The 14,271-nt window shown below is 44.5% G+C and overlaps 1 protein-coding gene across 17 annotated transcripts in view; it reads left to right on the top strand.

The window, feature by feature from the left end:
• LOC310875129 (uncharacterized protein) overlaps positions 1–11,374 on the top strand; it is an 86,026-nt gene extending 74,652 nt beyond the window's left edge. For 13 of the 17 annotated variants that reach the window (XM_083788227.1, XM_083788226.1, XM_083788225.1 and 10 more), the window contains 7 exons: positions 2,862–3,747; positions 4,720–4,822; positions 5,422–5,499; positions 6,989–7,072; positions 7,449–7,739; positions 9,404–9,472; positions 9,636–11,374. In XM_083788227.1, coding sequence (XP_083644353.1) covers positions 2,862–3,747; positions 4,720–4,822; positions 5,422–5,499; positions 6,989–7,072; positions 7,449–7,739; positions 9,404–9,448 — 1,487 coding nt within the window. In that variant the 3' untranslated portion in view covers positions 9,449–9,472; positions 9,636–11,374. The remainder of the gene's footprint in view (positions 1–2,861; positions 3,748–4,719; positions 4,823–5,421; positions 5,500–6,988; positions 7,073–7,448; positions 7,740–9,403; positions 9,473–9,635) is intronic. The other 4 variants (XM_083788238.1, XM_083788228.1, XM_083788229.1 and 1 more) reach the window with 4 other exon arrangements.
• The last annotated feature ends 2,897 nt before the right edge of the window (positions 11,375–14,271 follow it).

The following is a 14,271-nucleotide window of genomic DNA, read 5'->3' as shown; positions in this document are numbered from 1 at the left end:
TCACACTGGCTGACGACACAAGGCTCTGAAGTGGGCCTCACTGTACGCAAGGCAGGCTTTCTCAAAACCACCGAAAGGCTATGGATCATTATTCTCCCTTTGAACGGAGCAAAGATGATCTTTGTGCTGAGGTGACTTAAAGGTGAAATCCTGCCTGGGATCTTGACAGACAGACAGACAGACAGACCGAAAAATATAGATATAGCATGGCTAACTAAGGCTTTGTGTCAATGGCAGCCTGTCTTAACTGCTAGAAAATGACAATACACTCTGACCACTTAAAAGGCACGGATCATTCTCAACACGTCTATGAGTGTAAATGGGGAAAGCAAATCTTGTGTTCCTTTTTTGAAAAGAATCCTCTTTAACCACTTTAGACTTAGTTGCCCCCATGGGTTCTATCCTTGGCGCTACACCAAAATCTCTTTGCTGGAAAATAACCGGAAATGTTCGTTGCACAGCACTGTGTTTGGCTACTGTACATCCTATTTTCTCTGAATGTTCTCCTATTATGACATACCCGGAAAAGGGACGCCAGGGTTCATGTGGTTAAGTAGAAGAGGATTTATAGCACAAGACTTAATGCCTTCCGTACGACACCCATAGACGTATTGAAAGAATCGCACCTTTGTTATTTTAAGTGTGTGGTGTATAGTTCTGCTTCTGTCCAACTGCTGTCAGCTGTATACTGTACCTGTCATCTACCGGGTTCCTCCGAACCGCCCTGCCTCAACGCTGCTTCGTAGCTTCTCCTGCTTTAAGAACAGTAGACTCCTTTCCTCCTCCTCCTCTCTCATCCTCCTCTCTTAACTCCTGCAGCAACACCCACTGTCACCATGTAAGCTAAAGGGATACTAACCTGTACTAACCAAAAAGTACATAAAAGCTTTTTAAGTACGACATGACGGCGTATGGAATCCGACTGGCCATACTGTAGCTTCTCCTGCTGAGAAACCAGCTCCCTGCCTCCTCCGCTTCCTTCTCTGCCCTGACTGTCTACCTTCTATAGACTCTAGAGCGACTAAGCGACAGCTAACTTGGTTGCTACAGCTTGGATTCCACTTGAAGCTATCTTCACAGTGGTGGCTTCCTATCCTGTTAATTGCAACGTCCGCAGCTTCTAAATCATTCATAAACCTCTCATTCCTGAGCACTCATTTCCTTCATCGATCCAGTGTATTGTCATGTTTGTCAACTTAACGGTTGTTCCATTGTCTGTTCTGTTTCTACCACACCCTATTGTGAACTGTGATGCTTGAAACAGTCCCAAAGGCTCTTAGGTCTCCTACCCTCCCAACGTCGCCCACCGCTCTCCCTCTTTCCCCCTCCTCTACTTCCGCGGACCACCCTTCAACTTCCCCAACCTGCCTGTCCTGTCCCCCCTCCCCTCCCGATCCCGCTTTTCTCCTGTATTTTACGCCTCCTCCCTCTCCCCCTTATCTAACTCCCCCCTCCTCCACCCCTCCTTCCTCTCCTCTCCCCCCTCTGCCTTCTCCCCCACCGTCTCCTCTCCCTCCTGGTATCCCCCGTCGCTTCCGTCGAGATCGTACGGTTCCGGAGTTCTATATCTAATATTAGGTCTTTTCCAGCTATGCTGATCTTCTCCTGCCCACTGCTGAACTCACAACTAATAACAACTAACTCAACTCAACCCGGCAACAACTCTGGCCTGCTCATTTGCTTGTGTTGTTGATATTATCCAAACACACTTTTAACATGGAGACAAATGCCAGACCTGCATGTCATCGAAAGCTTTTGATCCCATGATCATTTGATCCCATGTCAGTGTGTTTGTGGCCATGTTTAGCTCACCAACCCAATGCAATACATTTATTAACTATAAAACGTTGCATCTATAAGACCGATTCATTAATGGCACTATAGCTTCGGAGGTATAGAGTGGTCGTCTGGGAATCAGAAGGTTCCCGGTTCGATCCCCAGCTCCTCCTGGCTTTGTGTCGAAGTGTCCCTGAGGAAGACACTGACCCCCCCCCCCCCCCTAGCTGCTCCCCATGAGCATGGCGCATCCCGCCATCGGTGTGTGAATGTGTGCGTGAGTGGGCGAATGTAACGCACATTGTAAAGCGCTTTGGAGAAAGTTGCTACATACGGTAAATAATATGTAGCACCTACATGTATATAAATGCACCATTTACCATTTCGTCCCTGTCGGGTGGAATCCTGGTATTGTATTATTGTTTTAAAAACATCTAAAAGCAGTGAAAATGGCTGATCCACAAGCTTGTTGTGAGGCATGCATTTTACAAAAAAACTAAAAACAAATTGAAATATTGTGATACAAGGTTTCTGCCCGACAGCAACGATGTATTAAAGCCAGTGGATCTGTATCAGTATGTGAGCCATTTGGCTCGCTACAAGCCGGGTCCATTACCGATAAACAGTGATTACATTTTGGGGACAGGCCTGGCTGTCAAACCAGGACCCTTTTTTTTTGGTATCTGAACTTTTTGCAGATGCCAAATGACCTTCAGTAGTGTTCATTAATGTTTACAGGGAGCATAAATAGAATGCTCGCTATCTTGAATTATGTTTCCATCTTTGCTATACACTCCCATTTACGTTTCCTTCGTTGTGTGGTCGGTGTTAGATGTGTGTGTACCAGCACTGGTTCAGAAGTCACACTGCAGTCTTCCCAATCAAATCACGTGAACATATTTGAACATAATGTGACGACAGGTATATTCGGTGTGACCTCTGATCGACTGCTGGCAGCCATAGCAACCATGTGTGTGTGTCTAGTCAAGTGTCAGCTCTCATCTCATCCCTCCACCACCACTGTACCCCCCCCCCCCACCTTCTCCCCTCCATCCCTCCCTCCCTCCCTCCGTCCATCCATCCAGGTTACCAGAGCATAGAACTTGAGATGCAGACCCCCACAGAGCTGAAGTACACGCCCCCGACCCCGCTACATTCCGACGACTTCTTTGACGAGGACAATGCTAGCGCAGACTCCCCTAGTAGGTTGACCCCCATTAGGCCTAGTGACCTCTCCCTTGCCCAGACCACCAGCAGCAGCAGCAACGGCCCGGCAGAGGCTGCCGGAGCCCCGGAGGAGGCGCCCACCGTGGTGGAGGAGGACACGTCCCTCGACGCCAGGGGGAGGAGGAGCCAGGGCGAGGCCTCCTCCACGGAGGAAGACGTGAGGCAGAGTGAGCCGGAGACCGCGGCTGCCCCGTACGAGGGAGCGGACAACGACCGGCGGGCAGCGGCGGCAGGGAGAGTGGAGGCGAGGGGTCAAAGCCCAGAGGCCCCAGAGGCCCCTGAGGCCGTTCAGAAGGAGCCAGAGGCGGAGATGATCGCCTCCCTGGAAGAAATGGGAGTGGAGAAGGAGCCCGAGGCGGAGATGATCGCCTCCCTGGAAGACACGGGACTGGACCAGGGAACACCCGTCGGAGCGGACCACTCGGCATCGGAAACCGCCGGTCGACCGGACACGGGAGAGAAGGAGTCCGGTATTGGAAGGGAGGAGGAGAAGGAGGAGGAGGAAGAGGAGGAGGAGGAGATGACCCAGGAGAGGCTACGGAGTCTGCTGGAGGACATAGCGATGGAGGAGGGAGGCTCGGAGGACGAGGAGATGACGGAGGAGAGGGTGATGGCCATCCTCAGTCAAGTGCAGCAGGCAGAGAAAGACGTGTGTTCAGTTTCAGGTTGGCACGCCGACAAGACCGCCGATGGGACGCAGCCGCCGAGCCCTGGCACCGAGAGAGTGACGTCGCACAGAGGAAGGTAGGACTAGCGTTTACTCTGTCTGCCTATCCACACACACACACACACACACACACACACACCACACCACACACCACACACACACACACACACACACACAGCGTTACTGACATTTACGAGTAAATTTGTGTACTTACAGATGTTTGGTAGTCCCAGTTTTTTATGCTTTTTGCACTGCTGTTTCACTACTGACATACTCCTTCTCCAACTAATACATTTCTTCTCTCATGCTGGTGCTGAATGATTTCAATCTATACTGCTTTATTTCAAAATGCTATCAATATTTGTAAGGGCATTTTGCTAAATGTCACTATTACCGCCAAATCTGTCAGTTTATGACATCAAGTGTGTTGATCAATGCAAAATATTTTGATTATATGCAATAATAGCAGCTTAGAAAATGTGATTTTTCTAAACATGCCACTTTGCCGTCTGAATACAATACACAGAATTCTCTGCAAGCAGTTCTCTGTCACAGCACTGACAATTTGAGTTGCTTCTGATTTTCTCTACTTCACCGATACAGAGAGCATTGACGGACTTAGTTGATAATATCTACTTATAGGCCTATTTTTCATTTCCTTAAAAATGAACATTTTGGAGTTAGCTGGTTCCTTCCCGACAGCAGAGATATGCTAACTTTTCTTTTAGTCTTGCATCAAAACCACACCCCACTAACTAACCCAGGACAAAGTGGTTTTAAGTCATCCCATGTTGGCATGAGCATAAGCATTAACATTAGCATCATTGTCGGTATGTGTAACCCTGTGAAGAACGGCACTAGATACTCCTCTCGCCTTAGGAGACATTGGGCATATTTATAACGGTCCCAACATGGCCTGTGTTTTCGTGTTCCTTGTTGTATGTATGTAATTGTATGTTTTTCTGTGGACCACGAGTCTGCCTCAGAGACGTTCGTTCATCCATTCATTCTCCCTGTGTGTTCTCTCTCCGGCCACGGCCTTCCCCCAGCTCTGACAGTGCAGACAGACAGACGGACAGCAGCACAGCGGGACCAAGCGGAGGTGACAAGGCCGCAGAGGAGGAAGGACATCAGTCCCAGCACAAAGTCCAGGTGAGCCAAACCACCACATCGGTTCATGTACCTCTGAGAGAGAGAGAGAGAGAGAGAGAGAGAGAGAGAGAGAGAGAGAGAGAGAGAGAGAGAGAGAGAGAGAGAGAGAGAGAGCGAGAGAGCGAGAGAGGGGCCACACTGATGATTTTACTGTGTACTTTATAGCAGGTCAGAATGCCCTCCAAGTGGTTGAAATGGTGTTCTTGGTCATTGCTGGAATTGATTTGAGAGTTTTTGCTATATTTAAAGGCCCAATCAGTGAAACAAAATGTAAATAAATAACCGCATCACCAAAAGTACAAAATAGTATTCTCTAGTCTAGGAGATTGACATTTGTTTACAATATTAGTGAATATTGTAACATTGTCCCATGTAACAATGAAAGTATTTAAGAATTATCTGAATATAACCCTCATTTACAGTATATGTTCAAAACAAGCCAAGATTGGGACACTTTAATTTTTGCAGAATATTGCATGAAACTGCCACACACACACACACACACACACACACACACACACACACACACACACACACAGAGAGAGAGAGAGGGGTGACTAAACGAAGCGTACTGTATGGTGCTGGGCTGCGTTCATCAGGAGGATGTTATGCAGTCCAGTTCTGATGACGAGATGACCGTCACCACCAGGGTGTACCGCAGGCGGCTCGTGCTCAAGGTACCCGGCCGGCCCGGCGCGTGTCCGCTACCGCAGGCTGTGTTTGGTTCGGCAGAGACCACGACATGGGAATGTGTGTCTGTGTATAGTAGTATCACTGCAGTGGTTCCCAAACTTTTTCATGTCAAGGACCCCCAAAATTTGCACTTATCATGCGTGCGGACCCCCCATTTGAAAAGATATGCCAGGTGCAGGGACATAAGAGGAGATTTGTGCAGTGATTCTCAATTCTCAATGGCATTTCTGGGTCCCGGATTTATATTGTAAAATCAATGTTAATTTAACTCTGAGAGTGTACAAATGGAACCAAATGGACCTGTTCGGGTCCATTTGGTTCCACTTGTACACTCTCAGAGTTACATACCTGTAAAGGGTCCATTTGGTTCCAAACTATCACTTCGCTGGGGACCCCCTGGAACTCCCTTAAGGACCCCTGGGGGTCCCCACTTTTAGGACCACTGTATTACTGGGTTAGGGTTAGGTCATCTACCCAACAGCAACGATATGTGCTTGGGAGGAAGTATGTGTGTGTGTGTGTGTGTGTGTGTGTGTGTGTGTGTGTGTGTGTGTGTGCGTGTGCGTGTGCGTGTGCGTGTGCGTGTGCGTGTGCGCGCGCGCTTAGGAGCGTTAGCCACTAAGCATCATGATCGCAAAAGGTTGATTACATGCTCAGCCTTGCTGTTTGTTATCTGCAAGCTTGTAGCAAAGCAATGGTATTAAAATAAAATATCCAAGCACACTTCTGAGGCTGAATTTGCACATGACAGAATGTTGGTTTAATATCAGGAAAAAAAGACTTCCTATGTTAATAGAAGACATGGTGTTTAGTTGTATCTAGTGCAGAATGGATGAGTCATTCCTTAGGCGAAATACTGTAGGTTTGAATAGATAACTGCAGTCTGTTTGCTTTAAGCACTAACCTTAGTTGGCTTTCCCAAAGTTGTTTGACAAGGTTTTCCTAACCCTTTTGACCTGCCATAATTGAAAATCAATGGTGTTTACACATTGATTACTGTTTTGTACAGCTAAAACAATATATGACCTTCTGCAACAAGAGTTCTGCCACCCAATGAGAACAAATCAATTGATATTTTGTTGTGTCGTGAGATTGTAGATCTGCTTTTTACACAATTTGTTTCAGATATGGTTGGAACTCACGGTAAATCTGTATTACGGAATGTCTGCCAGTCAGCGTCTTTGTTAGCACCCAGTCACATTTTGACTATTGTTGGACAATTTTGCACCAGTCCAGTCTTCAAAGTGACCAGTCTGGGATCAAACTCTCCCATGTCTGATGGAGCAGTGCATGAAAAAGCCTTCCTTTGCTGCATCGACGCAGGTGGTGGTGTTATTGTGAAATGCAGCACTTCATAATAATAATACGGCTAACAACCATCATTTCCAATTCCAACCCATTTATTTTTACCCTCCTCCACCCCCACCTTCCCACCTCCATCTGTCTGTCCGTTGGCTCCTCCATCCATCCCAGGGAGAACAGGCCAGAAACATTCCTGGAGACTCTGTGACGGAGGAGCAGTTCACAGACGAAGACGGGAACGTGGTCACCCGAAAAGTAACCCTTTCCTTCACCTTCCTCCATGAACCCCTCCATGAAACCCTCCACCCCATCCAATATTTACACTTTTCACAGTTGAATTGGCAATCAGAATTCAAAAGTTGTCACTGTAACAAAGACAGACAGACATGAATTGTAGAAGCACTCAATACGATACACACACACACACACACACACACACACACACACACACACACACACACACACACACACACACACACACCTTGCTTCTCTGCCTTACCATATATATACTGTATATGATTGAGATTTTGAAATATGATTGAAATATGATTTGAAGACCAGTATCGCCCAGCCCCGAGCGAAACCCCATCCTCTCCCCTAACATGCTTCCATAACCCCACCTCCCCTACAGGTGATCAGGAAGGTGGTGCGCCGCTCTGAGGAGCGGACGGGAGGTGAAGGCGAAGCTGTGGCAGGAGAAGCAGAGGGTGTGGGTGGTGATGATGATGGTGGTGGTGGTGGTGGTGATGATGATGATGATGGGGTTGCAACAGGTGGAGCGAGCTCGGCCTCCTCAGCAGCAGCAGGAGGAGGAGGAGGAGGAGGGGGAAAGAGCAAGAAGCGCAACAAACGCTCCCGGCAGAAGACGGAGGGCCCCGGAAACTCTAAGGGCCCCAAGGAGGCCCACGGGGTCAGGACTGAGGTTGGCGTAAGCCCCTAGAGCCCCCGACCGCTGGTGGAAGACGTACTCAGACAGATTTACTTAAGTACAAGTACCAGTACCAATAGTGTAGCAATTACTCTGTAATGGTAAAAGTCCTGTATTCGAATGTTTTGTTAAGTAAAACTTAAGTACAAACGTACAAGTATTGGCATCACAAATAAAAGTACTAACATATTTCAAAGTGGGTCACTTGTGCATCTACAAGCTCGTAGATTGTCCTTTTTCCAAGTCTTAATAATAATCTATATTTATAAAGCAACTAATAACTAAAGTTGTCAAATCATTTTAGTACCTCAAAATTGTACTTGGGTACGGTACTTGAGTAAATGTACTCTGTTTCTTTCCACCACTGGCCAACTAACCGCCTCCCTAGCCGAGCCGACAATTCAACGGCAAACTGACTTGGAGCATGGGCTGTAGTTTTGGGTTCCTGCTTTCTCAAAAGAAACTCTTGGTTGAGGGATCGTCTGCAGCTGGGCTGAGGCTGGACAAACTCAAACAAACTCAATGCAATGTGATGTGTTGTGAGCTTGTAGATTAACTATTTTTGAATGGTTAAAGGGGTTTAAACTGAAATTTGATTCTAGGCTAGCCTACAGTATATCAATTTGCTCTGAGGGCCCTGCAACCCCCTCAAGATCCACCAGGGGTCTCCAGACCCCACGTGGAGAACTACTACTTCATGTAAATCCACCTACCAGCCCAGTGGAGATGATAACAGTGCTGCTGAGATACTTTGGGGAATCAATCAGTCCTTGTTCCGATATACTGTATCCACGCTAGCTACAGCAGCTACTGTACCACACACACTGATTTTGGTTCATATCCATACGCAAAGTTTTGGGCTTGGGCTTTTCTGTGTTAAATTATAGGCTGTAGCCTGTATAGTATGCTAACGTGGATACATGGAACACTAGCTATGTAGCGCATGGAATGCCTTGACAATGGCACAGAGCATAGCCAATGCTGCAGCTTGTAATGGCTGCACCGTGTGTGTGTGTGTGACTGTGTGTGTGTGTGTGTGTGTGTGTGTGTGTGTGTGTGTGTGTGTGTGTGTGTGTGTGTGTGTGTGTGCATGCATGCGTGTGCACGTGCGTGTGTGTGTGTGTGTGTGCGTGTGCTCAAAGTTTCATGTGCTTAACAACTCAAGCCTCAGAGCATACGTACTCTAAATTCACTTTGTGGGAGTTGAGAACTGTTCATATGAATAATGCGGCTCTAAACTAATATAGAAAATAGAAATGTGAATCTAACTTTTTCTTCTTAATTCTCTTTTTCTCTCACTTCTTTCACTCTTGATATGCTAAAAAAGAAACGTAGAACAATAGCAACATTAACTTCTTGTCACTCTCCTTCACCTTCTTTTTTTCCAACATGTTTACAGTTATCTCCTGAAGTAGCCACGCTGAGCGTTTGCTGTGTTACACATTTGCATCCAGAGTGCTGTTTAGGCTGAGTAGTAGCGTGTACTAACTTCATGTCCTTTTCTCTCTTTTTCACTCTCTTCTCTCATTTTATTTTCTCTTTTGGCAACCCCCATTGTGTTATTCTTTTGCCCCCCCTCCCCCCCCCCCCTTCGCTTCTCTTCTCTCTCTCTCTCTCTCTCTCTCTCTCTCTCTCTCTCTCTCTCCCCCCTCCATCAGTCTGGAGAAGGAGGCAAGGGAAAACAAGGGAAGAGGAAGTCGTAACTCCCCAGTTCTGAGCTGAGTCAGGTGCGTGGCTACTGTACTAAGCATTGATATTTGATACTGATGGTAGACCACTAGTTGAGAGGGTCTGTCTGTCTCACCATTAGTCCTTTACAGCTGCCTATCACTACATGTGTCATTACTGATTGGTCATGCTGAATACGCACATTTCTGCTTTCTGTTCCAGGTCCACGGACGTCTATTCTACGACATCACAGACCCTAGGGGGGTGGGGGGCTCCATTGTCTGCAGCCCTTGGAATAGGAGAGCCCAGTCAATCAGCCCACGTGTGTCTGAAGCTTTCACTTTAAAACGCATGGTTCTCAGCAAGACAAACAAAACGGAGAGAGAAAGAGAGAGAGAGAGAAAAAAGGACAATTATTTGATTTCGCATGAGCATGTCACCAAACTCACTTTTACCGTTAAAACGGCTAATGACACCTACAGTATTGTGGACACACACGTGGACGTGAGCAAAGACTTCCTTATCAGTGACGAATGAAAGGGGAGCTTACAACCACAGCCACACACACTCCTCTGGAGGCATCTGCGGCCCATTTTATGGCACAAGTGGGAAATGTTGATTGTTGACGAATGTGGAAAGACTTTTGAAATCCCTCAGTCAAGACACTCGCCTTATATATTTTTCCTCCTGGGCCCAAAGTAGTGGGCTGTACCATGTGGTTGTTTTTGTTTGTTTGTTTTTTAATGAAATAAATAATAAATGGGTTGATTTTATTGTATATAAATTACACTGTATAAAATAAAAAAGAGAGAAAAAAATCAGTTGCTTCACATATTGGTTATGCACTGGTTAATTTAGCTTGTTGGGAAGCTTTGCAAAGTCAGCGCATTGGGTGTGAAAGTCCTATGTAATTCCACTGCATTGGAGTTTTGGGTGTGTGTGACCTCATGTTTTTGAGAAATGAATACAATTGGGGGGAAATAAATCATGTAAATGAGAAAGGAAAAAGAATAACTGCTTGATTTTAACCAAGGTCGTTTCTTTAAAGCCAACTGCTCTAAAATCTGTTTTATCTGTGGAAGGTTCTATTGTCTTCAGACTACAAATATTTTTGCTGCATGTGATTTGACTTTATTTTAACAATTTCCTTTTTTTTCCCCTTCTTTTTTTTCCTCCCTAATGCAAAACACTGTACTGCAATTAGAGAGGGCTTGGTGGTACTTCTGTTTGTGTGAGCACTCATAACCTGACCATTTGTCACCTGTAACTTGTTTTAATTTGTTTTATTTTACTTTTTACAATGATTGAACACGTACAATAAGTATGCCACACCTCACTTGAGTGGCAAGATAGCAAATCTTAAATGTTAGGCTTCAGGAAGGTACTTTCAGATAAATTTCATGCCTTTCTGCCATTTCCAAAAATCACTCATTGTACCCGAATGTAACCCGTAAACTGGCACATCGTGTGAGTTCCAAACGGCAACCAAACCCATGTGTGCAACAGCAATTAGAAGTGAACTGTCTATCCGTAAGCCCATGGTGTGTACTAGCAGTGTTACTTTAGGCTCACAGACCTGCTGTGGTTTTAAACTGGTACTATTTTTTTATTTTGGAGTTTGGTGACTTACATTTTATTTTATCAGCTGTCTACACAGGAAGTGAATATGTGATTGTTAACCCTGAGTCTGATGCTTCGTTTTCACTGCAAAACAAATGAAATGCAGCCTGTAATCTGGGCCACAAAGGGTTCCAAATCAGATTCCCTGTTCTTCTGTAAATCATTGCTGAGTCTTTTTATTTTTATTTTATTTTTTATTATATATATAAGGCCACCTAACAAGCATCCATTGTTGATGATAGAACTGGTACCAATGTGTATGAAGAACCAACATAGCCTACACTGGATGATCCAAGTAATTATTTAAGCAGAAAATAAATTGTGTTTAAACTGAAAATAAACGAGTCCATCCATGTTTTTCCAGTTAGGGCCCGAGCACTGCACAGTAGTACGAAGCCCTATTGAAATCGCAATGATTATTATTACTAGCCCTTACCCGTTGTGAGACGGGCGCAGTACCCCCTTGTGGCCGCGGGGGGTACCTCTCCTCTCATACACTTAATGCTTTTCAAGTAACTTTACCTAACTGAAGGCTAAAATACAAAAGAACGCTTCAACAATTCTGAGAGATGGTGTACTCACTGTACACCATCTGATCAGAGTACTGATCAGGCTCTCAACACAGAGGTTCCATGTTCAAGTCCCACATCTCTTTTAATAGTTCAATTCTGGAGAACTTTGAAATATATATATTTCTAGTAAAGTGCATGAGCAAGTATAAATTAAGTATAAATTCAACATTGCAAAAAAAGTTCATATGATGTCTTTTCTCTCTGCATAATTATAGCCACACAATGTCCAACACCAACACTCACTCAGCAGTCAGCTCACTCTAATTCAATGTATTATGAATATAATGAAATGCAAATGTCTTATAAACCCATGGGGGTTAGGCACTTTGTGTGCAGGACATGAAAATAAAAGAATCAATCAAAAAAAATCTATCGATCAATCATAGCAAAAAGAGTTGAAAGTGAACAGCACCGACAACGTTGTCCAGTTGAAAATGAACTACGCCGACACGCCGTGCACACGCCGTTGATACGTCGTCTCTCTCTGGACGGCGTATCAACGGCGTATCAACGTCCGCTCACGCCGCGGACTTTTTTGGACTATTTTTTGTGTTTTCAGACAGTTGAAAAATGAACTACGCCGACACGCCGTGCACACGACGTTGATACGCCGTCTCTCTCTTGGACAGCGTAGTAACGGCGTATGGACGGCCGCTCACGCCGGGTGCTTTTGTGCAGGAAATGTAAGATATTTTCTCAGTGACAGAATGAATAAATTACAGCTATATTTCCATAACAGAATGAGCGTAGGGAGAGGGCACATATGGGGCTAGTCCCAAACATACTTTTATGAACATTAATTCAGTTTGTGGTTCAATAGGTAAATGAAAGACTATAGACGTCTACTCTAAATAAACATTTATATTAAATATATTTTATTTGTAAACCTGACAGTGAAATAAATCTGTCTGGTCACTCTGTGACTGTTTGATTACACTTAATTTGTAACTTTGTTTCTTTCTATGTGATTGCAGTATTGATACTTTTTAATACTAAACTAATTTAAAGAAATTTACAATGATTGAACACGTACAATAAGTATGCCACACCTCACTTGAGTGGCAAGATAGCAAATCTTAAATGTTAGGCTTCAGGAAGGTACTTTCAGATACATTTCATGCCTTTCTGCCATTTCCAAGCGAGAAAAATCACTCATTGTACCCGAATGTAACCCGTAAACTGGCACATCGTGTGAGTTCCAAACGGCAACCAAACCCATGTGTGCAACTGCAATTAGAAGTGAACTGTCTATCCGTAAGCCCATGGTGTGTACTAGCAGTGTTACTTTAGGCTCACAGACCTGCTGTGGTTTTAAACTGGTACTATTTTTTTATTTTGGAGTTTGGTGACTTACATTTTATTTTATCAGCTGTCTACACAGGAAGTGAATATGTGATTGTTAACCCTGAGTCTGATGCTTCGTTTTCACTGCAAAACAAATGAAGTGCAGCCTGTAATCTGGGCCACAAAGGGTTCCAAATCAGATTCCCTGTTCTTCTGTAAATCATTGCTGAGTCTTTTTATTTTTATTTTATTTTTTATTATATATATAAGGCCACCTAACAAGCATCCATTGTTGATGATAGAACTGGTACCAGTGTATGAAGATTCTATAACCCATCGTTTTTTTCATTTTTTCACTTTTTTTCAAATCCTCAAAAATGATGAAAAACGCCGTGCTATAGTATGCCGTACGATGTGGGCTATAGCCCATGGTCCAAAATGATGAAAAACGAGGATAAAAAAATTAATTCAAAAATTCAAAAAACAATGGGCTATAACCCATCGTTTTTTTCATTTTTTCATTTTTTTCAAATCCTCAAAAATGATGAAAAACGGCGTGCTATCGTATGATCGTATGGGCTATAGCCCATGGTCCAAAATGATGACGTTCTCTCTACCGCAACATACTTAAAAGTATAGCGGTGTATGAGAATGGGTGTTGCGGAGGATGAGAAACATTAACATTGTGCTATAGGAGCAATGGGACTTGAACATAGAATGTCCGTACAGAGAGACTGATCATTAGACCATTGCACCATCAGTCAGACACACAGTGAACATCTCCTGGTAATTGTGTGTGTTAGCCCTCAGTTGGTAAAGTTGAAACACTCCAGCATTATAAAGCTATAGGAGAACAGGGATTTGAACATTTAGAGATGTATTAACTGAAGGCTCACAGCCTCAGCCTGATAACCTCAAAAGTCTCATATCTCCCCTGAGCCATAGGCAGTTGCTTTGGCTTAGTGGTTAAGATGTTGGCCTTCAGTGCAGGGGACCTGTGTTCGATTCCTGGGTGTTACACTCTAATGAACGTGAGTCTTTTTTCAACTTTACTATCTGAAGGCTAACATACAAAAGATCGCTTCAACAGTACAAAGAGGCAGATGTTACTGAGTGATGTTGTAGTAGGGGCTATTCAGCACAGAGAGTTCATGTTCAAATCCCACTCTTCCTAAAGTTTAATGCTAGTTATTGAGCTTCATTTACTGCTATTCTAGCAGTGGCTCACAGCCTCAGCCTGACTACCTCAAAACTCTAATTGTCGTAGTGGTTAAGATGTTGGCTTTCCACGTGGGAGACCAGGGTTCGATTCCCGGCTATTACACTATCATACAAAAGAAGACCTCAACAACAGCGCTAAGAAACATCTGATTAATATGAGT

This window comes from Protomyctophum parallelum (genome assembly GCF_964188405.1).
Source record: "Protomyctophum parallelum genome assembly, chromosome: 17".
NCBI classification, from domain to species: Eukaryota; Metazoa; Chordata; class Actinopteri; order Myctophiformes; family Myctophidae; genus Protomyctophum; species Protomyctophum parallelum.
This window is presented reverse-complemented; position numbering and strand designations above follow the sequence as displayed.